General features: G+C 33.4%; 1 protein-coding gene across 2 annotated transcripts in view; it reads left to right on the forward strand.

Annotated features, from left to right (window-relative positions):
- Positions 1–27,512, forward strand: part of LOC108693708 (neural-cadherin-like) — a 67,074-nt gene extending 39,562 nt beyond the window's left edge. The window contains exons 2-24 of one of the 2 annotated variants that reach the window (XM_018202779.1): positions 12,230–12,373; positions 14,047–14,162; positions 14,714–14,878; positions 15,002–15,139; positions 16,182–16,368; positions 16,660–16,893; positions 17,372–17,544; positions 18,293–18,442; positions 18,729–19,034; positions 19,273–19,546; positions 19,756–19,964; positions 20,223–20,555; positions 20,745–20,951; positions 21,136–21,407; positions 21,614–21,819; positions 21,896–22,038; positions 22,273–22,884; positions 23,514–23,814; positions 24,273–24,462; positions 24,530–24,771; positions 25,459–25,674; positions 25,753–25,908; positions 26,316–27,512. In XM_018202779.1, coding sequence (XP_018058268.1) covers positions 12,230–12,373; positions 14,047–14,162; positions 14,714–14,878; positions 15,002–15,139; positions 16,182–16,368; positions 16,660–16,893; positions 17,372–17,544; positions 18,293–18,442; positions 18,729–19,034; positions 19,273–19,546; positions 19,756–19,964; positions 20,223–20,555; positions 20,745–20,951; positions 21,136–21,407; positions 21,614–21,819; positions 21,896–22,038; positions 22,273–22,884; positions 23,514–23,814; positions 24,273–24,462; positions 24,530–24,771; positions 25,459–25,674; positions 25,753–25,908; positions 26,316–26,425 — 5,084 coding nt within the window. In that variant the 3' untranslated portion in view covers positions 26,426–27,512. Of the gene's footprint in view, positions 1–12,229; positions 12,374–14,046; positions 14,163–14,713; positions 14,879–15,001; positions 15,140–16,181; positions 16,369–16,659; positions 16,894–17,371; positions 17,545–18,292; positions 18,443–18,728; positions 19,035–19,272; positions 19,547–19,755; positions 19,965–20,222; positions 20,556–20,744; positions 20,952–21,135; positions 21,408–21,613; positions 21,820–21,895; positions 22,039–22,272; positions 22,885–23,513; positions 23,815–24,272; positions 24,463–24,529; positions 24,772–25,458; positions 25,909–26,315 lie in introns of both variants that reach the window. The other variant, XM_018202778.1, reaches the window with a different exon arrangement.
- Positions 27,513–27,583: the final 71 nt, after the last annotated feature.

The raw sequence follows: 27,583 nt of genomic DNA on the forward strand, positions 1-27,583 counted from the left end.
ATTACTTTAATTATTTTATTACTCATTAATTATTTATTTCTATTATTATTTTAAACATATTATTTTATTGATACGGTAAAATCATATTTATACAATATAAACGCATACCCAATGTTTCGTAAATTTTATCGCACTCCACGTATGTTGAATGAAACAGTAACGTGAAATATGGAGCACTGGAAAAGAATTAATGATAGTCGCCGGAAACTTGGTTTGTCTACCTTTCTTTGCTGTACCCGCAAATTTTCAGCTCGATACAAACATTTCTTTGTACAGGAACGGAAACATTCTCCCGACTTTACACACTTCCGCTCGTGGATCAACGTCACACGCTGCATCGTCCTCGTTTGGCAACATTATTCTATACTTTGACCCACAAAGTTTCTCTTCGAGCGATGTCGATAAATCTTTACGCAAACACGACCTCGGGAAAGTTGTTCGAATATACGAGCACGCGGGAGTGTCTTCGTCGATAAACATGTGAACAAAAACGACGATGTACGTTTTACAACGTAATGCTTCTACCATTTTGTATATCGAATAACAAAGGATACTGAATGAAACTTTCGCGACGAAAAGATCAACTCAAACTTGGCAAATCGAGAAAACCGAGGAATCCTATAATCGAGGATTTATCGTATATAATATAATAAAGTAGAGAATAATGTATACGTAAAGATAAATATCATTTTATAGGCACTTCCTTTGCATATTTATTTTTTCAATTTTTACGTTGACTGTTTCACTTGACTTCAGAGAAGAACGATTTATTTGAACGAAGTTGAACGATGGCAAAGTGCTCAATACCTTACTATGTAACAACAGAAATTTATATTGTTCTCCTGCAAAGTATATAATAAATAGAAGTATACAGCGGTTCAGGAAAGGATTCGAATGGTTTCATTCAATTTATAGATGTACCCTCGTTTACTTTCAGAGCCACTACACCGCGAAAAGACAAATACAAAACAATCTTCGAAGTCATTCCCTCTTGAAATTTCTGTCGTATCGTGAAAACGATCCTCTCCATTCCCTAGTTCGGGCAGAAGCTTTACAGTATATAATGATGCGTATCGGGCTTTCATTTTTTAAATTGTAACAATACGCGTATTTGTAATTATATCCACATGAATGAAAACTCAATAATTATAATGAAAACATAATAATTGCAATCATCTCATGTTTTCATTAATACAATAAATTAGTACCTAAATGTATAAATTGATTTTCGACCACATTTTATACATGCAAACGAGATACTTTATTGAAGCTCGTCTGACTCTGCCGCGCAGTAACTACTTCATGCTTTCTCTTGCTAGCAGTAGCTACTTGCAGTAAAGATTAAGCAAATTTGCTAACTTTACTAACTCCGTCTGTTTCTATATTACATTGGTTTCTATATTACATTGAATGTAATCTCAGGTAGAACGTAGACAGAACCTTTACCTAACTGAGAATTTATATAACGTAAGTCGGCAGTGAAAGCAATGCAGTTAAATGAAAAAAAAAGCAAGAAAATAATCTACGGTGTCAGACGATTTTCGACCGCGACATTTGAGATTTCGACGTCGATTGACTTCGTCGCTGAAATAATCCTCGCCGGGTGCGCGGGTTTAACATTTCCCGATAAGCAAAATATATCGTCCTGGCCAGCGTTTGACGTCGCCCGGTTCCGAGATATATGGTTCTCGCTAACACCCCCGAGAGTTACCAAAGTCGATGGTAAATTTCGTATCCCGTCTCCCCTCGTACCTTCGAATCCGTCGCCGCGTTCTCGTATTACGGGGAAAAAATATCGAATATTTTCGATGGAAAAGCGTAGCGGCGGCCATTGCACAAGAATAAACGAGAAATTTCGGAGTCGGTACGCTGAGAGGCTGTAAATCTCTTTCTCGTCGATACGACGACGACAACGACAACGATGATCGAGACGGGCCGTTCTATCCATTTAAAATTCCGCTTCGATCGCGTTTAAAAGTTCGCCAAGCCATGACATCATTGTCAATTTTCTTTTTTACAGCCACCGGTTATGCCCGCCATAATTGCGCTACAACTTTACGGCATGTAATCGTTTAACTCTTTCAATGCGAAAAAATTCTTTTGTTATTGTTAATAACGTATTTATGACTTATAAAAAATTTTTATAACTTAAATTTCTATAATATAAATTTTTATAACTTACAGAAGTCTGAGGTTAAATGAAATTTCTTTTAAGAGTGGCGAGATTAACTCTTTACAGAGAATTCTAACAGGAGCTTTCTAACAAGAAATTTAAAGAAGGCTGTTTTCTAAAGATTCTTAGAGTCGCTGAATTCGATTTTGGCCTCAGAATTCTAAAATTTGAATTTCAAAAAAATTATCGTAAAATTCAGTTTCAGAAAGTTTTTGATATCGTTGAGTTGAACGTAGCTTGACATTGTTAAGTTTTGAAATAAAAGTAATAATAACCTTCATAAAAGAAAATGTATTGTCACTCAAAATTCCTAATCAGAGTTTGAAAGCCAGTTCGAAAATTAATTCTAATCATTTGAAGAACGGCAAATAAATCAAAACTGGAAATTTGATGTTATATATATGTTGCAAGTAGAAATTCCTTAAAACATCGAGTTTTATGATAATCAGATTAATTAATTTTTTGAAATTCTATCTGCCATATAAATCTTGAATTTTTTATTTTTGATCTTAAGGTGCAATTTCATGCAGCGAAGGAAAGCTGGCTCCCAATTCACTACAATCAAAACATTTAAAAGCTGTTCGCTCTTCTCCCACTTTCTTTTGGAGCGTATCTTCGCTTGCTTTAAATTTAAACTAACGAAGACACTCATTTATTTTCGCTGACTTCTAATTCATTTTAATAAAATAATCATTTTAATAAAAATGGATTATGAAAATGAGAATACATCGGGTATATATAGAAGAATATATCGTATAGTAGCAACTACAACAGAAATTTGGAGGCGACGTATAGCCATTGCAATTGCTAATATACATTCAAAAAGAAAAAGTATTGAGTAGCACCCATTTTAAAAAATCGCAGCGAACATGATTTTTTTTTGTTCCGCTTTCAAAATTAATCTTGGAAGCCATACGATTCTATGAACATGATATGACATATCATATATTTTAGTGATGTTTCACTATTAACTGAACAATATCGCATTATGAGCTAAAACTTGGCTGTATATGAAAAATTGATGGAATGGGGGATTAAACGCCAACTTTTATTAGCTGCATGAAATTATTTCATAGATTTCATAAAAATCCTATACGTTTCATAAAACTCGAGCAAGTAGTTTAAATAAAAAGGGATAGCCAAAACAGAATCGCAGAGTCCGAATCGAAGAATTACAATAAAATTAATTCTAAATGTAACGTATTAATTAAATTCTAATTTCAATTTGTTAAACATATGTTCACAAAAAATTTGTGTAATATTTTGGCCGACGATACCAACTCTCAATTGGTCACCGAGCTCATCCAAATTACGGGAGACGCGGGACACTCTGGGTACGATATACCGCCCGCGGGAGAAGAATTAATCCTCAGAAAAATTTACAACCGCAAGGAGATATGGGCGCTGTCGGGACAGCCAGTGTATACGCACATCGTTCTCGCGATTTATATCCTAAGGAGCAAAACAGCGACGAATAATGGCGATACAGCTCGCGGAGACTGACAGGTGAAATACGGAACAGATCCGGGCGTTTTGTTCAAGTCGCGTAAACTGGAGGTAGGACGAATTATGGGCGACGTTGTGTCAGCGTACTCTCTCCTCTCTACGGGAATCCGATTCCGTTTCTCATCCTTTCTCTTCTTTCTCTCTCATTTCCTCTCTTTCGCAGAATCTCACCGCGAAGCGTGATTCCGATTCCACGGTACTCCGTACAAATTCCACGCGTGCAACACGGGCACATGATGAAGCTCAGAGCCACCTTTCGTTGGCGCGCCGTTATATAACGCTCAACATCATTTTTTTTTCGCGATATATCTACCTACGTATTTATCTCGACTAAAATTTACCCCGCGGTGTGCGGGGATGTAATTAAGTCAGGTACACTTTTTCCGCCGCGCTCGTTTAGCCGCGTGAACAACGGAATTCCTTTCTGAAGGGCATCGCGTTCTTTTTATACGATAAATTGTGTAAAAAGATATACAGCAAAAACTGATGTGGTTAACCACGAAAGAAGAAATTCTTTAAATTAAAACTTTTGAGCGCTCGCAGCATTGTTCTTTTCACAATTTTATTTTAACTATATCAACAAATTTACCGATGCTGTGACGTTAAGTTTACACAATAAAAGACGCTCGCATATTGTGAAATGGCTAATCTGGTGCAAGTACAAACAATTCGAATTTATCTGTCAAAGCTACATGAAATCCCGCCACAAATTATAACATTATTAACAAAGATTCTATTGTAGTTAATATTCATCAATCTTCGTTTACATTAAAAATCTAGGCAATGATGTAATGAGAATAATAAAATGTTTAGTGTTATTAATTCTCAGAAATCGCCATTTCTCCTCCTCCTCTTTTTTTTTATTTTTTTTTTAGTACATCACCTGTTTTTACGTCTTAATTAAAGTTATATTACTAATAACATATTGTATCGTACATTGAGAAAAAATGCTGTTCATTCAATTAAAGTCTATATTATGCTGTCTGTTTCTATAAAAAATAATAATATTAAATATAACTTATGACAATATTTTTAAAATAAAAATAAAAAAATCTAAAAAATTCTAAAAAATAGAGGTTTTAATGAGAATATAATGCTTTCTTATTTCTTTTTGATAAAAGCAATAAGATTTTTTTGATAAAATTGCATATTGAAAAAAATCGTCAAAAATAGTTATTAAAAAAAGAAAAAGTATATTAAACAATATCCATATAAAACAATATTTTAGAATTTACATGTTTTCGCCGTTGGAATGCAAAAAACCCTAGGTGATGATTCCCAAGTTGAGAGACGAAATCTCGTGAAAAATATTTAATCTAGAATTATACGTCATTTGTGATGAGAAAATTTGTTCATCGATTCGTCGCGAGATACAAAATTTCTACGTGTCGGGCTTTCAATCCGCCAAATCCTTACGAAGGAAGGAAGCGAGTCAAGATAGCTTCGGCGGATTACCTCATTCCAATAGGTCGATTTTTCACGAAGACATGACGAAAGAGAGATGTCGAATGACGTTGCGGTGAATCACAGCGAATCAATCTCTGTCTCGTTACAAGCGCCCTTCCTCGTACGACTTCATGAAGTCATACGTTCTCCTTCGATATTTTGTCAGAATCGATCGTTCACTCTCCGTACCTAGTTACTCGCTTGAGTAGTCGAGAAGGATTAATAACTATGTGTGTTGCGCATATAACGTTGGAATACTAATTAATCGCCTGTCGGCTTTTACATGAGAAGGTAGCGATCGAGATATTAATAAACTTGTGGTACAGAGAATAACTAGAATTGTTGTCAGGTTTCTGGGATTGAGAAGTTAGTAACGATGTTCTTAATTATGTCGATATTGTTAATTCTGAGGAAGATGGAATTTATTGCACGTTGGCGGACGTTGTTATTAAATGGTAATGCCACGAGATAACAATGACGTCAGATGACTATTTCGATAAATAAATGTAATGATATAAACGTAGATGTTGGAGAACATAATCCTTACATTTATAGAATTACATAATTATTAATCGAAAGCCACTAGCTCGTGTAAGTACAATTACAACGGTTCTTTAGCAAGATTCTCAGTGCTTATTATGGAAACTTCGAAGTCCGAAAATTGGCAACGAAATGCGTTACACGCTCACGACTCGTAACCGAGTCTAACTTCTACTATTAAACTTTACCAAAATGGCCACGTAGACTGCGATAACACAGCTGGTTCTATTAATAATTGGACAGTAGCTTTATGATTATGTTCATTTCTAGATTACGCTCATTACCTTTCTCTCTCTCTCAACATTTTAGTAAATATTACTACATGCTCACTATGTGAAAAACCACATTACAACGCTGTACAACGCCCGCTATTACGCAAATTGACCATAATGCGGTTATGTCAGCAACGTAAAATAGTGACATATTCCAATTAAACTAACGAATGTAACGAAGTTGAGTCGATTTTTTCCGCGAGCCGCGACGATATAAACTTCATGCACAATGTGAGAGAGTTGATCATCCAGATAATTAATTTACATCGCGCGTGCTACCGCTATAAATTTGCGGCGAAATTCCGCGGCGATATCTGTCGGCAATGTATATACGTAATTAGTTACGTTAATCGATTAATTGGCTAGTATCCAATCTTATCCTTCCATCAGCATTTCATAGTTCATCGAGCGACTGAGCAATTGCTCAAAGTTTCAAATAAGAAAAAATTTTCCTTTTGGGCATTCTGTAAAAAAGAAAAATATTGAGGACAGAGTAAAAGAGAAAATAAGAGAGAGAGAGAGAGAGAGAGAGAGAGAGAGAGAGAGAGAGAGATGAAGGAAAACAGAGAGAGAAGGAGGGACAAACTTGAACAAACTGTTTAAATCGAACGTGAGAAAATCGAATTAATGAGGATTAGCACTAATCGACGTACAACCATCTCTCCAAATTCTAATAATCACTTGAGGGTAATTAAATTAAACATAATTAGGGTACAGCATCATAAGACTGTAAAAGTAGGTCTTCGAGAGGATTAACGCGCAAAGTTAAATCGCTTTTGGAAACTCGGATGTTATAAGCTTGATGTCTCTACTTATCACATCATCCATATTTCTCTCATAACCTTGACTAATAAATGGATATATATTAACTTAAAAAGCAGCACAGAAACTATATTCTCTTAATTTAACTATTTCTTACATTACGTTTTACCAGCGGCTTTATTATCTCACTGCTCACTTGGGATTAATATCTTTCCACATAGAGTCCATTTTAGAAAATTTAAATTTGGTGAATACTTGAAGTAAAAGTTATAAAACTAATGTTTTTATTGATAAAAGTGAAGTTTACAGACATAATTCAATGATATCCTTTAATGAGTTGTTCGATTTGTTGTTTTTGATACATAAAAAAACAAAAAGAAATAATAAAATGGCAATAAACCGTTTCTCTTGACATAAAACCTTCAACGTGTTCGCTTTATTACGCTGAACGGCAATGTATAAAGTACATTACGGGACGTAAAGCAATCATAAGACGAGCGCATAAAAATGCCGTGAATCTCTTGAAAATCGTGGAATATTAAATTTACTTAGAATATCTCAAACCAACCGCAAGACCAACCATTTTGCGAATAGATCCCCTGAGGAATTTGCTATTGATTTTCGCTGAACGAAAAATGTCAAAAAATGTAATATTCATACTGTGGTAAACACTTTTTTTATGCATTTCCATTGTATGTATAATATTAATTCAAATCCTTTGTTTGCATTGACTGAATATTGAATATTAAAGAAATGACCTTCTAAAAATATTTTCTATATTATCACAGATGATTTAATTAACATGACTATAATTTCTAATATTTTGTATCTTGTATTAAATAAATAGTTGTTACTTTTTATGAGTCGTTAGCTTTTTATGATAATTAATTATAAACTAATACGATCAATTAAAATCTAATAAAGATCAATAAAACCTAATTAAAATATTATAAGAAATAGAACATTTAAATATTATTAAATTAAATTATATAATATTAAATATATTTCGCAATTATAAATTATGAATTGTTATAAAAAAAATTGTTTAAAAAATATAATTTAATATTTAATAAATATCCTTTGAATTAAAATAATAAGAGCGCGTGGTAAAATGATTACTTCCCTGATAAATATTTTGCTCTAATCTTCTACAGTTATTATGACTATCTTTAACGAAGTTATGAGATTAATCAAAGTGGAGATCTCCCTGAGCTGTACCACTGATATCAGTGCAAGGTTGGTCCTTAATTTACTAGCGTATAATTCCAAGCTGGCGGGTGACCCTCGAGGGCCACCTTGGCGTTAACGAGTCTCCCTCATCTGCGAGATCGAGAGTGGCGAAAAGCCTCGAGGGTGCTCGTATTTTAGGAACCAATCGAGTGATGCAAGGTGCGGTTAAGAAGCGAATGTTCACTCGGCGCCCGTTGGGACGACTCAGTGCAAAGAGGAGAGACAGGGAATGTAGAGGTGAGAGGTGGGGGCTTCATCGATTTCTTACCCCGTGGCCCAGTAACGCGTTTCGTGGGACCGTCGTATACCGTCATTGGGTGTAGCTACCCCCGATGAAAGGATCTTGATGCACCGCAGGATGCACCGAGGAAATCACTGATCGCGGCGTCTCTTCGATCGTTCGCATTGAGTTTTTTACGATAGCGCTTAAGCCTCTCGTTATCGCGCAAGATTTTATCATTTCAACGCGACTCCAAGGCAAATTTTTTGCGATATTAGATGGAAAACTTGACGTCATTACAATTGCCATAAATATGACTTCAAATGAGCAAGCATATTTTCTAACGATAAAATTTGAATACATTTGATTACAATATACGTTACTAATTATTTAATAAAATGATAATCCTAATTAATTAATTTTAGTAATTATAAAATTAGTAATTATAAAACTAATTAATATTTATTATAATAGCCATTGTATATTATTGTTTTAAAATTTATGTTATTTTAATACTATAATATCAAATTTTATATCCGTAAATAGTTTTAATAATTAATATGAATGTCCATTAACATTAAGCTGCTTGTTGATAATTAATTTACTAATTCACGTACATGTTTATAACGATATTACAAATTTTTATCATAATATAAATTATTTTCATTATTAAAGTTTCAATTCATGACTTTTTAATTTATAATTGCATGAATATCACTAGATATTATATTACATGTTATCTGAATTAATTAATAAATTTCCAGGACACAGTACTAATTGTAATAATACATTAAAATTACTTTTTACTTTGAAAAAAATTTCTTTAAAAGAAATCTTTTAAAATTATCTTTACAAGATAGAAAAGCTATTAATGGGGCACTAAAACCATGTCATATTATGAAAATTATGCGTTTCGCAGATTTTCTCCGTGTTCTCAGGTCCATTTTTGGAATACCATTTTTCGTGAATCTTGCAAGTCCACTTCATCACAGCGAAGAGCAACCTGATACTGAATTGTTCCTCCGGGCCGTTCCCTTTATATTACATTGTTGGGGGGTGGGGAGGGGGGAGGGAAGAATTGCGGGGGAGGGGGAGAGGGAAATCGGCCGGTCTTCAAAAACCGGGGAAATGGTCTTCCATATTTTATTTATGTTGTTGTAGCCATTATCTCTACTTAGATTGTTAAGAGTGTTTTTGTATCTCTATGGCTTCCCTATACTTTTTTGGAAAATATGATATAATGTTGGCTATTGTGATCGTTTTGTTAAACATTTGATGTCCTATTTCGATGTTGTGTTCTGATAATGCGAACGCGTGTTTTAGCCTGACATCATTTTGGTGTTCTTTTATCCGTAGATTGATTATTCTCCCGATTTCTCTAATACTTATCCGCAGGAACAAGATATTTTTGTGTCATATTATATTTTGAGGCAAGCAATACAAAGAAAAAAATAATGAACTATAACAAATCTTACATAAGGAAAAGCTGTGAGATTTTAAAAGTAGACTTCAGTCCTCTAAAAGTTAAAAGAGATTTATTGGATATTGAACTTGGCGTTTAATATTCACGAATGCTAGAATTAAAACCTAATCCTTGAACAAAATGAAAATGAAGCAGATTAAGTAAAAGACCAGAAACTTTCCAAGAGTTAGTGACAGTCACCTGTGTTTAATTTCAGAATGTGTATATCTTTGCTTTCTAAGGAAGATAAATTTCCGTAACTACTACTACTATAAAATTTGTTCGCCTGCGAAAAATGCACGATCTATCGCGATTATGCTAATCTTGTATCATATTACGGTATACAGGTTCATATTTAGTGCTAAACCCAAACGTATCATGCATCGTATAAAGTTGATGCATCTATTAAAAGGAAAGCTAACGTTCCTCGTTAATAACAATATATAATCGGAGCAGTAACATTTACGATAAGCACAATGATGAATTATCATTACGTAAATTTCACCTATTACAATTTTCCTTGTTACACTTGCATGTTGTATATCCACTGTGCATCTGTATCCATATGTAACTCCCAGTTATGTCGAAAGCTGCGAGCTTAGGAATCAATCATATTTTCCAATTAGTGCGCATTCTTCATGAAAATGAACCATATTTATTTTCTAGAAGTTGTTAGCAATAATCAACGATAAATGTCTCCTTTATCGGCAACGATTTAATAAAACCGGTTATCTGGAATTTAATGGCGATCTCGTATAATAATAAATTTTCTCATGCTAAATTGGTTCGGTTGTTCAATTGCGCATTTATAATGCGATATCAGCCTCTTTCAACCTCTTGTAAATTTTGTTTACATTAATACGCAAATTCTAGAATCATGTTTCACGATGTCTAAATTATATTGATATATTGCAACAATATTTCTGGATTGTTCTTTATTTGAAATCGTGATCGAATAAACTAAAATATTTATTTGATAAATGAGAAATTTGATTACGCATTGTATTATAACTGTCAATTAATTTCTTTCCTAAAGGTATTCATATTAATATTGAATAATTAAAGAGCTTTTTAATCAATTAAATAATGAAAATTTATAACTTTAATAAATTTATAATTTAAACAGAAATAATTACTTATTTATTTAAATTAATAATGAAAGTTTTCTATTTGCTACACGAAATATTGTGTATCAATATTAATAATAACTCGCTAATAACAAATTAATTACACAATTTGTACGATACAAAAAACATGATATGTCTGTAATAATGAATTATAAAATATTCGTTTTTGCGAAATATATAATCCAGAGCTTAATTTCAAGATTAAGGACATAATGTCATAGAAGGAAATCTTCCTGGATATAATTAACTCCCAATTAAATTAAATGACAGTGTCAGGCACTCGCAACGTTAAGGCTCACACATGCTTTTCTAAATTACCTCGTACTTCGCGAAATGGCGAGAAAGGACGGGACTCGCGCTTGGATTAACTTAATCAACCAAGTATTTGCTAAGCGAAGGAAACGACCGAGGAGTTCGAGAAGGATGGAATTTGAACAGGAGGGTGGCTTTCAGAGCAAATTGGCCGCAGCAAATTGTCGGCGTCGAACGGGAATATATGTATTTAATGGAGTTCTCTCTTGTTAATACGCTCGATGTACACGCGTTCCATTACACAATGGCACACGATTTTGCTAAATAAATATACGCTCGATTTGTGCTGCGTGCTTTTAAACGGCTGTTGCAGCTGGAAGTGTAGTGAGCGATGAGGCGCGGACTCGAACATTCGTCGAATAAAACATGGCTTGCATTGATTTAATTCAGCGATTAATTAAAACAAATTCGCCACTAGTTAATTCGCATTATACGGGCGTTGTCTGAACTTTTAATAACACGACACAATATAATTAATCGTACGTTTAAATCCCTTTATAATGAACCGCGGCGTACCGGCGAGCCGATAAAATGACAAATATTCCTTATGCATTATGCCGCGGATTATGCAAAATTTATGCGGAACTGATCGATGTTTACCGCTCTCCTTACCGTCATAAAATGCGGTTAAGGGCTTAATGTACCAATCCAGAAAAAGCTCCCGCAATTATACATTTTTCTTCTAACGGGCAACCTAGTTCCATCAATAAATGTCTACTTCTGGAATGAAGTGCCGTTATCTGAAACTACTTAACCTTTTTGCTCGCGGCGACCGGTAATTGCCCATCTTAAATTTCCGTAACGGGGCGAAAAAATGATTAACGGTTCAGGATTCTTTATCATCCAAGTTTCGTACTTTAGTGCAAAGTGCATTAAGACCGCGGGAATATATAATACGAGGAATAATGTTAGAGTAGTGTGTCTCCATCTGAAGAAAAATTCTCTTTTATATATTATTTTCTATGTGATAATTTTCTTTAGTATTATTATAATTAAAATCAGAATTTTTCTTTAAATCTGATCTTCTTTGCATCAACTTTTAAAATCAGTAACTTAATATTTAATTAGCACGATGTTATGCATACTTAAATTTTTATTCAAGTATCACTGATTTTTTTATTTAAATTCTAATAGTATAAATTAAAGTCTAATTATGTGAATTTGTTTAACATGTTACAGTAACAAAATTCATTCGCATTGGGATAGCTGACAAGAACGATAATCCCCCATATTTCGACAAGGGCCTCTACGAGGCTGAAGTAGACGAAAATGAGGACATTCAGCATACGGTGCTCACCGTCACCGCCAAAGATCACGACGAGTGTAAGTCTTACTTGCCTTTTTAGCAATATTATTTCATCAATTATCATTTTCATTCTATTATAAATTACACTGAAAATATTCACAGTCCATATAGGTATATATTAAATACTTGTAACTATATTATAACGACACTTGTCGTACCCGCATGCAAGTATATACCTTGGAAATATTTGGGCAACCAATTACAAATATATGTCGTGTTAATTCTAACATGCGAAATAATTAAAGACATATGAGAATTTCATACTGCAACATCTCATTTGTCACGTTTGACAAGTCTAATGTGATGGCATAAAAATTCCAACAATTATACATTTGTGAACGTTATTTCAAGTATTTAATATACGAAAGGATCTCTGAAAATTCAAATAATTCCATTACTCTAACTCACGGTACCGAAATTAATAATTACATACGTATTATGAAATATTTGCTACAAAGTGAATGCGTTTAAACGTATTGTGCAGATTGTGTACGAAAAGTTACGCAATATGTCCTAAACATAAATTAAATAACACTTCATCTCATTCACTTTACCTTGATATTTAATCTTTTTGAGTAATACGGATAAACAGATTATCATATGAATTTTCACATTTTGGAAACATTTAATTTATAGCTTAACAAATATCCACTATATACTTAAAATTGATGATATTTACGCTTTGGCATTTATAAAGTACGTTACAAAAGATTTTAAAACTAGATATATATACTTTAGTCCTCTTAAATTTAGTATAGCATTGTGTAAATATAATACATTGAAAAAACGATACATAATAGATAATATGACTATTTGTGACTGAAATCGGTTGAAATTATTTATAAAAATAAATATATCATTTTTTTCCATGTATTTATTCTCTCAAATATTTGAGCTATTTATTTAAAAATTACAGTTAATATTTACAACTTGAATTACACGGAATATTTCTAGCTATTATTTGAAATTGTTAATATTATTATTCAATATTGCTAATTAATCTTAAAACTGCATGTTGCTACATTAATCTTCCATGCAAAATTTTGTACCTTTTATCGTCAACCTCGGGCTTTGTGTTTCAGAGTAAATTTTTATATTGTTTTAGACTGTATAGAAATCTAACAAAAAATCTGTATGCTTAAGAAAATTTTAAGAACAAATTTTTAGTATCATAGAAGTCGGATTGTACTTTAATCACTTTTTACATTTTTTAAAATTCATCTATCGGAATTCATAATCGAAATATCGATTGTGCCTTTAAAATCAAACTTGGCAAAGGATTGAAAATGAAGAAAATGATACTCTTACGGTAGAGAAGCGTAGAATTAAAAGAACTGCATTACTAAAAAGAGATATAGTCTGAAAATTTTGAGCTTTATACTATCACCCGAATCGATCTAAAATAAAATTTATCGGATACCATTATTGTCAAGTAACTTTTACTAGTCTCATATCTCGAAACGCGAGAATTATCGTAAACTAGATCGAAAGTATCGAGTAGACTTCGGTTGGCGAAAATCGATCGAAAATGGCCATTTTTCTCCGTGCTAACATCCCCCCGAACTTTCTTATTCGATAAAACTCGCTCCCAGCGAGAGAACTTTTATCTCGGAATTCATTCGATTACAACGAGAGCGTCGTTGCGAAAGTCGCGCCTTGCTTTATTAAAAGTCCTTCCTTTCTGTCACAGCCTCGCGTATTCGATACGAGATCACGAGCGGGAACATAGGCGGTGCATTCGCTGTGAAAAACATGACCGGCGCCATTTACGTTGCGGGTGCGTTGGACTATGAGACGAGGAAGAGGGTTGGTATCGCCATAAATGTCATCCTAGTGTATCGCTCGAACGCTTTACTTTACAGTTATTTATTTAACATCTTTATATATTTAGAAATTATTCAATATTTCAATCGTTAAAAAAATTCTAATTTTTTACCTGTTGTGTTTCCTGAAAATAATTGAAGAATAAAAAATTAAATAATCGATTTAACTAGCTTTTTAATTATTCAACTTTAAATAAAGATAATTTATTTTATACAAGCAGTATTTTTATTTCGCACAAGTCTTCAATAACAGAAAGATTATATAATATTGTATATAATGATATGCTAATCGATAATTGATGCCATGACAATTAAGTTAATTATATAAATTAATAATTGATATAATACCAATTGAGATAATCATATGAATTGATAATTGGTTTAATTGAAATAATTAAATAAATTGATAATTAATCTAATGGCACAATTGAGCTAATTATCCGTACATTTCGTGCACGTGTGAAAACTGTATTTAATATATTAAATATCTGAACTTGTGTATTTTACGAGAAAATTTTCACGTGCGTCTTGCAGTACGAGCTTCGGCTTACTGCGTCGGACAACTTGAAGGAGAATTATACGACAGTTGTAATTCACGTGAAGGACGTAAACGACAACCCGCCTGTCTTCGAGCGACCAAATTACAGAACACAAATTACGGAGGAGGACGACAGGACTTTGCCGAAACGCGTCCTCGGGGTAATTATTCTCCTTATGTAATCGTTACATTAAACTTTTATAAAATTAGTTGTGCTGAATGAATATTTACCTCGTCCACACAGCGAGATTGCGGTTAATTAGCAATTAATATTTAAATCACAGGTCACTGCGACTGACGGAGACAAAGATAGACCACAAAATATAGTCTACTTCCTAACTGGGCAAGGTATTGATCCCGATAATCCTGCGAACAGCAAGTTTGACATCAATCGTACGACCGGAGAGATTTTTGTTCTGAAGGTTTGTTTCTAAATCAATCATATTTGTTTGTTTGGGAAAATATTTTATCGATAAAAAAATAGATATTTATTATGAAAGTATATATACAATATATATGTAAGAGAGAGAAAGGATTTGTCAAGTAGTCTTTATAAAAAGTGACTAAAATTAGAAATGTGTGCTTATATTATTTAAAAATAAATGTCACATGTAAAATAATTCAATAAGATCAATATTTATACTTAACAACATAATTTTATAGTTTAAATGAAAATTTTTTCATTTTATCTTAATTATTTTTTAAGAACATGTTTACTTTTTATTAAAATTTTTTTTTTCATTAAAATATTTTTTATCCAGATTATAAACGCCGCGAATTTTTTGTATTACTTTTATAATACAATATAAAAAAATTTGTTCATTTTGTTAAAAAATACGTGTAATACATCCTTAAACAAATGAAAATATTCATTAATATAATTTTTTTACATTCGCGTGATACGAATTTTTCAAGTTTATATATATAATAATAAATATAACTATTACAGTGCATTTGCAATATAGAAAGTATTCAAATTTTTTTCAAATTCTTTTCAAATTTTTAATACTGAAAATATAAAAATTATAAAACATGATGGTAGCGTTTTTTTCGTTAATAATTACGAAATTAATTAAATTGTAAAATTAAACGGTTTCATTGAATTTATCTTGCAGAGTCGCAATAGTTAACTCTACTTTCAAATTAATTTGATATAAATTTTACTTCAATAAAGATTTAATTTATGATTAAAAAAATTACAAAACGATGATTTGAGGAACAATCATCCATATTGATATTAAACATCTGATGTAATCTAACACCTGGTCGGTACGGAAATTAATTCTTCTATGAAATGCACATATTTGTGCACGTGGCTGTGACGCAATATTGCGATGGATAATTCAAATATCGGCATCGCGATACGATATTGAGTTTCGAGTAAAGACTATGTAAATACACGATGTGCGTTTGACTGGCTCCTCAAAGGATTCGCGCGTGACTTTTCTTTTTCTCCCGGCATAGCCGCTGGACAGAGATCAACCAAATGGTCGGCCACAGTGGCGGTTCACCGTATTTGCTCAGGACGAGGGTGGAGAAGGTCTCGTGGGTTATGCCGACGTCCAAGTTAACCTCAAGGACATCAATGACAACGCCCCGATATTCCCGCAGGGTGTCTACTTCGGCAACGTCACCGAGAACGGCACCGCAGGTTTGTGGGACAATAGCCAATGGGCCAATATACAGACGCGGTTACATTCCCGTGACATTAGAGTTACGCTGATTAGATTCCCGTTTATAGTAGCTACGCTGTTATATAGAACTCTACATGTTGGATGTTGATTTGAATATTTTAAAGTTGCGAAAAAGATAAAGAAAAATTTATTGATTTATTAAGAGATTAATAATTTCTTTTCGTCAATAAATAAAAAATTTAATAGCGAAAAAATGGACTTAATGGGATTGAAATGGAATTAACGCTTTTCATGCTCTTCTTCATTAGGAATGGTGGTCATGACAATGACAGCCGTGGACTATGATGATCCAAATGAAGGCACAAACGCAAGACTTATCTATTCTATCGAGAAGAACGTCATTGAAGAAGAGACTGGTTCTCCCATTTTTGAAATTGAATCGGAAACTGGCGTGATCAAAACCGCTGTGTGCTGCTTGGATCGAGAACGCACTCCAGATTATTCTATACAAGTCGTTGCAATGGATGGAGGGGGGTTAAAGGGTAAAATTCTTTCAATGATTATTTTTAATTTTAATAAGTTTCATATTTTTAATTGTAATTATTAGTAATCATCATAACTATTTTTTCATAATTCTCACAATTATATCTAAAATAAATCGTTAATAATTGTAACAACTCTTATTCGGAATGAATTAATTTTTACTTCTGTGAATACTATCTAGTAAAATATTTTGTCATGGAAATAAAAGGACACCGACTATCTATACTTATTTTATCTTTTTGTTATCTTACACTCGTTTACTAAAATATTACTAAACGTTCTTTCCATGTGTCTTTTATCATTCTGGGTCTTCATCTGTATTCAAGTATGAAAGTCGAAAGTCCGAACCAGTATATGCGTAAAATGGTTCTAGATATTTCTACGAATAGTAGCAATGTTGTTTTGCATATTTTAAGATCCGTCCAGGACATTCCATAGAAAGATATCATTGCAGTATTTCCATGTATTTCTTGGTAGGTACCGGGACGGCATCGATACGGGTCAAAGACATAAACGACATGCCACCGCAATTCACGAAGGATGAATGGTTTACTGAAGTGGATGAGACAGAAGGACCAGATCTACCAGAGATGCCGATACTCACTGTAACTGTCCACGATGAGGATGAAACCAATAAATTCCAATACAAGGTATCCACTTATGTTCAAGACGCGAAATTATTAATTGGTTAAAAAATGAGTTTAAATTTAATATATAGACCATTGTATTCTCTTTTGCATTTATTAGGTTCGCATTTAATTTTCATTTTAACTCGTAATTAAAAATGTTATCATAGTATGTAAATAAAGAAAAAAAAAATATATATATATATATCGGCATTCATCAGAGTAAAATTAATAGTTACGAAGCGTTATACTTTCATAAATAATAAGGATAAAATTAAAAAGAGAAGATGAATTTAATTTAATTTCAATTTAGTTTATTGCTATATGAAAAAGACATGTTAACAGAGTAATAGACATAAAGTATGATATAATAGAAAATAGATTAAGATAAATATAAGTAAATAGACAATGTCTAGCTTGCAAATGATTAGGCGTCAGCAGAATTGCTATTACAAAGCCTACCAGTAACAAAACCAGAATAAGACAACAATGTAATCAGAAGTAAATTAATAGCTGAAATCATACTCACACACACACATACACCTGCAAATACATCAATTACATCAGTCTCGTTTAAATAGTGTGACGAAGGCAATTAGAATATTAGAAATAAGAATTGCAAAGTGTCTGATTATATTTACATATATTTTTGATATCGCGAACTTTCAAGCTTAAAATAATTATATTTGGAATAACAATCACCAATTTCTTTTTTTCAATATACCAATAATTATATTTAACAATATTGTAAAATAATAATTCACGATTTAAGGTAATTGAGAATAGCGGTTACGGTGCCGATAAGTTTACCATGGTACGAAACAATGATGGCACAGGATCATTGAAAATTGTGCAATCACTAGATTATGAGGACCAACTGCAGAGTAATGGTTTTAGATTTAGGATACAAGTGAACGATAAGGTGAGCAAAGAGAAAATTAATAAGATGTAAATTTTTAAAGTAATTTCAGAGAAAGAGAAAAGATAATATGAAAAAAATCTAATTAAATTAATTTCATGAAACTTTCTATTTAAATTATATATGCATTATAATAAAAAAAATCTTCATTAAATTTTTTTTATAAAAATTGATAGTTTTGCAAGAAAAATATTTTTTCTTGTATATATGTATATTTAAATTATCGAATTATTAAATAAAGATAAGACGTCGTAGTATAACAATTTAATCGGACAATCATCCTTTCCAGGGCGAAGACAATGACAATGACAAATATCACGTGGCCTATTCCTGGGTAGTCGTGAAATTGCGAGATATCAATGACAATCAGCCACAATTTGAGAAAGCCAATATCGAGACTACTGTGCCAGAGAATGCCCGCATAGGCAGCAGCTTGGAAACATTCAAGGCCACCGATCCGGATCAAGGTGGCAAGAGCAAAGTCTCATATTCCATTGACAGAAGCTCCGATCGAAAGAGACAATTCTTTATCAACGAAAATGGCACTGTATCGATACAAAGAAGCCTTGATCGCGAGGAAACTCCTCGGCATCAGGTAAATTATAAACAACAAATTAATAAATAAAAAATTAAATAATTTAAAAAATTAAAAAATTTCTAAACGTTTATTATTATTAAATAATTATGGTGTAAAAATTAGAAGGATCACATTCGATAAAAAAATTATATTAAAATGGTCTTAATTAAATTACATATTACATAGTACCATACGTTTTTAATAAAAATATAAATTGTAGCGTGAAAGTGACAAAAATGATGATTTACTGTCTTAGGTTAAAATTTTGGCGATCGATGATGGAATACCACCTAAAACCGCGACAGCTACCCTGACAGTCGTTGTACAGGATATTAATGACAATCCACCAAGATTCCTCAAGGACTATCGCCCAGTTTTGCCAGAATATGCACAAACTAAGAAAGTCGTTGAGATTCTCGCTACCGATGACGATGATCGATCGAGAAGCAACGGTCCTCCGTTCACTTTCCGGATGGATCCTAACGCAAACGATGTTATCAGAGCTAGCTTCAAAGTTGAGAGCGATAACAGTAAGTTTCGTTAATTAATAAATTTCAATGTAAAAATTTATTCTTTAAGACAAAATTCGATGTTTTTTCGTATATCATATGTATATATAATATTATCTTCACATATGAATAATTATATTACATTTTGTCTTAATTAATAATAAAAATTCAGTTGCATAAAAATGCGTTGCAGAGAATAGTTTATCACGTGCGCTCTCATTACTTTTCAGAGGGAGCTAATGGAGATGGAATGGCCGTAGTGTCATCTTTACGATCCTTTGATAGGGAACAACAAAAGGAATTCTTGATTCCTATTGTCATTAAAGATTCTGGAAATCCTTCTATGTCTGGGACCAGTACCTTGACAGTTATCATAGGAGACGTTAACGATAATAAAATGCAGCCTGGCTCCAAGGAAATCTTTGTATATAATTACGCAGTAAGTATTTAAATTATATTAAATTAAATAAATTGCTTCACATTATATCTAAATTATATCTATTTTTTTCGCTGAATGATACGAATCTCAAAAAAATTGCGTTAAGTGAAATTTTTTAAAACCTCTTCATAAATACAATATAATCTAATTAAACACAATAAGATTCAGTCGAAGCGAATTTTGATGCTTAATAATATTTTCGTGTGAATTTTTACAATTTCCAGTTCAATCAAATTAATCTGATTAATTAATTTTTAGGGACAATCGCCGGATACCGAGATAGGTAGAGTGTATGTGTACGATCTGGATGACTGGGATCTGCCTGATAAGAAGTTCTATTGGGAGGGATTAGAACACGCACAATTTAGGCTCGACGAGGATTCGGGGATGATTTTCATGAAATCTGGTACGCACGACAGCAAGTATCATCTACGGTTCAAGGTTTACGATCGGAAGCACACGCAAACGGACGTTCCCGCAAACGTGACTGTCACTGTCAAGAGTATTCCGCATGAGGCGGTATTAAATTCAGGCTCGGTTCGAATATCCGGGATAACGGATGAGGACTTCATTCGTGTTTGGAATTATCAGGTGAGAGTCTTTAAATCTTACTAAATAAATATTATATAATTTATCCTACATGTTACATCTTATGAATGAACTTTTTTCCTTAATAAAATAGATTTAGATTCTTAAATTTCATAAGTAATTTTTTTAAACCCTTGTATTTTTAATTCAAAAAGGTACAAGAATTGATATAAGATTTTGTTTTATTTTTAGAACCAAACTTTGTCGCGGAGCAAAGCGGATCTATTTAGAGACAAGTTGTCACATCTATTGAACATAGATAGGGATAACGTGGACGTTTTCAGCGTCCAATTAAGGAGAGTGCATCCGCCATTGACGGACGTCAGATTCGCCGCGCATGGTTCACTATACTACAAACCAGTCAGGCTTAATGGCATTGTGCTTATGCATCGCGAAGAGGTAAATGTCATTCAAGAAAGAGTTTGAAGATTCAATTTTAAATACTTCAAAAAAATTGCATTAAATAAAGATAAAGAATTCAAATAAATTCCCAATAAAATTCCTCTAATTAATTAAGTTCTTTATTAATGCGTATTCATTTGAAGATGTTTCAATTTAAAAAATTAAATCACGTTTCCGACAGATCGAAAAAGACGTGGGGATCAACATAACTATGGTCGGTATCGACGAATGCTACTATGAGAACGAAATGTGCGAAGGAAGTTGTACGAACACCCTTGATATCAGCAACTTGCCATACATGGTGAACGCAAACAGGACCGCTCTTGTCGGCGTACGCGTGGATGTGATAGCCGAGTGCACTTGTGGAGCGCGGAATTTCAGCAAGGGCGAATCCTGCAGAAACAGTCCTTGTTACAATGGCGGACGCTGCGTGGAAGACCGATTTGGATTATCGTGAGTAAAACTCAATTAAATTCCACGTTGACGTATTGCAAATCGCAATGCATTTACGCAAAATTTACTAATAAAAAAGAATTTTGTCAATAGAATAATCGTTACAATTCATCTATATAAATAAAGATAAATTGTAATGATTATTCTATTGAATAATTTTGTTCTTTGATCAATTAGAGCTTCTTAGCTGTGTTTTATAACTCTAGATGTCAATGTCCATCTGGCTACAATGGTCCGAGGTGTCAGCAGACCGCCAGAAGTTTTCGAGGCAACGGATGGGCTTGGTATCCCGCTTTGGAAATGTGCGATAACAGTCACTTGAGCTTCGAGTTTATCACAAGAAAATCTGACGGACTATTATTGTACAATGGTCCGATTGTTCCTCCCGAAGTCGATGAAGTAATGGTTTCTGGTAAGATTGTTATCCTTCGAATTTTTACATTTTTAATGGCATATCAATTATTTTATTACGCTAAATTTGCCTACAGACTTTATTTCGGTCGAATTGGAACGCGGTATACCGAGGCTGCTAATTGATTTTGGATCTGGCACTTTGGAGCTGAAAGTGAAACCAAAGAAAACTTTAGACGATGGCGAATGGCACCGGCTTGACATTTTCTGGAATACGGAGGTAAAAATAATCGATATTATATTTATTCACAAATCTCGATAAAATATGCATATATACTAGTGTTTAAAAAATAAAAATCATTCATTATACTCTCTAATAGACAAATTATTATTACATGTTCTTCACTATGATCTAATAATGAATAAAAATAATAGCCTTTTATGATTTTTCAAAAAGATCTAAATTATGATCTTTTTAAATACAAAATAATCCTAACGTCAAAATTATTTACAGACCGTGAAGCTCATCATCGACTACTGCAAATCTGCGGAAATATCTGAGCTGGAGGATGGAAGCCCGCCAGAATTCAATGACACTAGTTGTCAAGCCACAGGAACGATACCACCGTTCAACGAATACCTGAACGTGAATGCACCGCTGCAAATCGGTGGTCTTTATGTGGAGCAATTCGATCCCTCGCACTACAAGTGGAAACACATGCCGGTGGGCAAGGGCTTTGACGGTTGCATCAAGAATCTGTTTCACAACAGCAAGTTGTACGATCTCGCTCACCCGGGTCTTTCGCGAAACAGCGTCGCCGGTTGCCCGCAAACGGAGGAGATCTGCAACAATCAGGAAACAACTTTCCGCTGTTGGGAACATGGCACTTGCGTCGGCAGCTTCACCGAAGCAAGATGCCAATGCAATCCTGGCTGGACCGGTCCTGGATGCATGACGCCCACGATCCCAACTACCTTCAAGCCACAGAGCTATGTCAAGTACGCGTTATCTTTTGAACCGGATAAATATTCCACTCAGGTGCAATTGAGATTCCGTACCAGAGAGATGCACGGCGAATTATTCAGAGTGAGCGACCAGCACAACAGGGAATATGCGATTTTAGAGGTAAATACGACGTGTTTTCAAAGTTACTAAAGGATTATTTTTATTCAATAAATATTTCTTAGATTTACAAAATAGTCACCAATTAAATAATTCTATTATTCATAAAAAATTAACTAATATTCACTATTTTAATGAGTTGTTTTTTTATATTGCTTTTAATAAAGTAAAATATTTAATTACAAAATCTGCATCTTTTATATATCAAACATATGAAATAAAATTAATCTTAAAAAATCTATCTATTGTGATTTTAAATATATCTTTGAAATATCCAGATTTTTAAATTTTACAATGTGTATTCATTTTTTGATAAATTAAGCTTATTAAAGAAAGAAAATTTAACAGAAAAATTAATAATTTTAATAGTTCCAAATAAATTAAGTTTTATAGAGAGTTCCAAGAATAATCCAATACAAGTAAAATGCTTATAAGCTTCTGCGGTTGTTAACGTTTAAGTTACAATACATAAAGTAATAGGATATAATTTGTAAACAATTGGAATGTACTGTTTACCAAACAAAGTTACTTGTAAACACTTCAACTCTGGATTTGAGTTCTCTTCAATATGGAAGTCAAGTACAAACTACAGTGAACGGATTGTTTGAAATATCTATTTGTTATAATTTCAGATCAAAGACAGCAGACTACACTTCAGATATAATCTGAACAGTCTTCGGACGGAAGAGCGAGATATCTGGCTTTCGGCGATAGCCGTCGATGATGGACAATGGCATACAGTTAGAGTATCAAGATATGGATCTGCCGCAACTTTGGAACTGGACGGTGGCGAAGGACGAAGATTCAATGAGACCTTCTCATTTGAGGGTCATCAATGGCTCCTCGTCGATAAACAAGAAGGTGTTTACGCGGGTGGTAAGGCGGAATATACTGGTGTCCGCACATTTGAAGTTTATGCGGATTATCAGAAAGGTAACTTAAATTGCTTCACAAAAGTTTTAAATATAAATACGCTTTTTATTTTTAATACTACTGTATTTTATATTTTTATTACTACTGTATTATTGTATTATTGTATACTACTGTAGTATTATTTTTAAAGAAGTTTTTAAATTGACTTGTGTTTATTTAATTGAAGAGAAAAATATTACATAATTTTTAATTAACTCATAATTTATTTAATTAAAATAATTGTACATTCACAACTTATTTAATTAAAGATATTGCATATTTTTAATAATTTTCCATTTTGATAAATATAATGAAACAAAAATCTAGATAAGAAATTACAGTTTCTATTGATAATTTTTTGTTTGAGAAATCGAATCGACTTTTTATTTCATCATGAGAATCTTTATGATCATTTCTATTTTGAATCTTTTAAACAACAAAAATTAATTTAATTATATAATTTTTAACAAAAATCTTAGGCTGTTTGGACGACATAAGATTAGAAGGAAAGCATCTTCCGCTACCACCTGCTATGAACGGAACTCAATGGGGTCAAGCAACGATGGCGCGAAACCTGGAAAGGAATTGTCCATCAAATAAACCGTGTGCCAATGTCATTTGTCAGGATCCCTTCGAGTGCATTGATCTTTGGAACGAGTACGACTGCACGTGAGTATCATTATTACTGACTTCATTTATCTTTGAGGCAATCGTTATATCACGTTTTTCATCGCAGTTGCGGGGAAGGAAGAATTCCTTCGCCGGATAACAAAGGTTGCATGGACAAAAATGAATGTATTGATTATCCCTGCCTGAACGGTGGCAGATGTATCAATCAAGATCCGCGATTCCGATATCGATGCATTTGTCCTGATGGTTTCTGGGGGGAGAATTGCGAGCTAGTCCAAGAGGGTCAAACGCTCAAGCTGAGCATGGGAGCATTGGCGGCCATTCTCGTTTGTCTTTTAATCATTCTCGGTTAGTACAAACATTTATATATTAGACATTTAAAGTAATAATTGATTTGCCACAACGATATAATTAAAAAAAATTAGTTTTCCTGCAGAAATTAACTTCAATTTTGAATCATTAAAATTTTGATAATATTATAATATAATATTATAAGACTGACAAAGAAATAAAAGTATGTTTTTTCACAGATTTTTGTATATATTCTTTTTCTGCAAGCTATTGAAAAACGACAATTTTTTTAATTATATCGTTCTTGATGAGTGATACAATTTAATGTACATGCTTTTGTTTCTTTTTATTGTATTTTTTTATTGTATTTTTTATGAATTGTGTTATATCTTTGATAATGTTATTTTTATTTTGTTTTTAAGCACGTAATTATGTTTCAGTTATTTTTGTTTTGAATGATCGACCATTGAATGATCGACCAAAAAATAAAACAAGTTCATAAAAAATTACGCACAAAACTTCTGATGACTTCGTCAATATGAGCTTTCATTTCAAGAATAATGTGTTCCGATTAATAAGATTAGATATATGCTTTATATATTGCAATAATGTTGTTGCTATAGATTTTGTCACATTTTGCACTTGCTTGAATTCTCAGCAGAGAAATATTACTTTGATATAATTGATAACAACTTTGTTCAATACGAACAAAGTGAATTAATTTTTTAAATATCAAAATTTCAGTTCTCGTGTTGGTATTCGTCGTCTACAACAGAAGACGAGAGGCACACATAAAATATCCTGGTCCGGATGACGACGTGAGGGAAAATATTATTAATTATGATGATGAGGGTGGCGGAGAGGATGACATGACTGCGTTCGATATCACACCTCTGCAGATTCCGATCGGTGGCCCGATACCGGAAATGGGCGGCAAGCTGCCTCCGTGTAAAGTAGCCTGTACGTTATATACTTTTGTACTGCAATATAGCGGGATAATTCATAAGAGTGAAAGACTAATTGAAACGTTATTCTCAGATCCGCTTGGACCAGAACCGAATGTCGGTGTCTTCATCGAGGATCACAAGAAGAGGGCTGACAGTGACCCAAACGCACCACCCTTCGACGATTTACGGAATTACGCGTATGAAGGTGGCGGAAGCACCGCGGGTTCTCTGGAATCACTAGCTTCCGGTACGTAATAAAAATTTTTGAATAAATAAAATCTAACTATTTTACATTGCAAAAAAGTATAATACATTAAATCTCTTCAAAATTTTTAAATTAAAAAAAAATTAATTTTGCAAGAATTTACTCATTATAATATGAAATATTAATCACATTCAATAAATAATATTGATATTTTTTTATTACATAGTAAAAAATATTTTGCATTAATATTTTTTTATGTAATTTTTTATATACAATACATAGTGTAATTTCTTAATATATTCATTCAAAGTTTTATGTTAAATTAACATAAAATTTTAGGTAAACCGAAGTGAAACTTTGGGACAAATTCTAACACACATTTTTTTTATCTGTGTGATATATTATTTATATTAATAAAGTTATTGAGTTTCAATTTTTCCTAATTCTAGGTACGGATGATGAGCAACACGAGTACGAGTATTTAGGCGCTTGGGGCCCGAGATTCGATAAGCTGGCCGATATGTATGGTCCCGCCGAGGAGAGCGAAGAAGAAGAATAATCAACCAAATATACAGCCGAGTCTCTACATGATATTGCACCGTGATCCATATCACGATCCGAATAAGTACTCGTGAGACCTCGGTCGAGACGACCTGGTCCGTCACATCGGATGACAGGGATCATCATAACGAACATTCGGAGGATCTCGAAGGAAAAAGAGAGTACGGCTTCCTTCGCTGAGAGTGATAAATCCTCGACGAACAACGAGGAACAACTTCCTCGTAGTTGTGCAGCTAGTGAAAGTACTAATTACACGTGACGTCATACACACTGCGTCACGCGACACGTTGTCGCGTCATCCGTGGTGCGTGGACGCAATACACACAGACACACACGTACTCGAGAGTCAAAGGTGCATAAAGGAACGTTGCAATAGCGCGACAGTACACGTAGAAAGGTGGTAAACGAGAAGGTGGAGGAGTCGCAACATATATTTAACTGTATAGTACGTTATACGTAGTGAAATATCCAAAGACACGCGACAAGACTTTTTCTAATGTGAACCCTATCCCGTCATCTCGATCCCGCTCATCGGTCACCATCGATAAATTCACTCCATGCATACACCTATATATACATATATACGTGTAGGTATAATATCGCGTCGTTGTCGTCAAGTGTCGGATCTTAGATCGGCGTGTCGTCCTCGTGCAACCGGGATTCGTTCATTTATTTAATGTCGCGAATTGGGCGAACGTGTTAGATGTGTTGTAACTGATTAATCAAGGGCATTCACACACATTCAAACATACGCATATACATATACACATATACGTTAACACGATACCGACGATACTGATCAAAGGCGGCATGATTCGTCGTCTCGGCGATGATCCTTCGTTTCCTTCGTCGCGCGAAACTCTTCGTTTCTTCGTTTTTCTGCATGACGTTCCGTGGGTAACCTCGACAAACAGTATACATTTCGTTGTCCTGAATGCGGAGGAGTTTTGGAAACAACGCACTCTCGTTCATGACGGACGATCTTACCGTAGATAGTCTGCCATAATAGGAATTATCGTTAAGGTATCGTTAGTTGTCGCGACATCGGCTCATTGTCGTCATCGTCATCGTCACCGCCATCCTCATTACCGATAGCATTATATTATTAAATATTATAATATATTATATAAATATATTATAAATATGAATTTATAGA

This window comes from Atta colombica, unplaced genomic scaffold (assembly GCF_001594045.1).
Source record: "Atta colombica isolate Treedump-2 unplaced genomic scaffold, Acol1.0 scaffold96, whole genome shotgun sequence".
In the NCBI taxonomy this organism is placed as follows: Eukaryota; Metazoa; Arthropoda; class Insecta; order Hymenoptera; family Formicidae; genus Atta; species Atta colombica.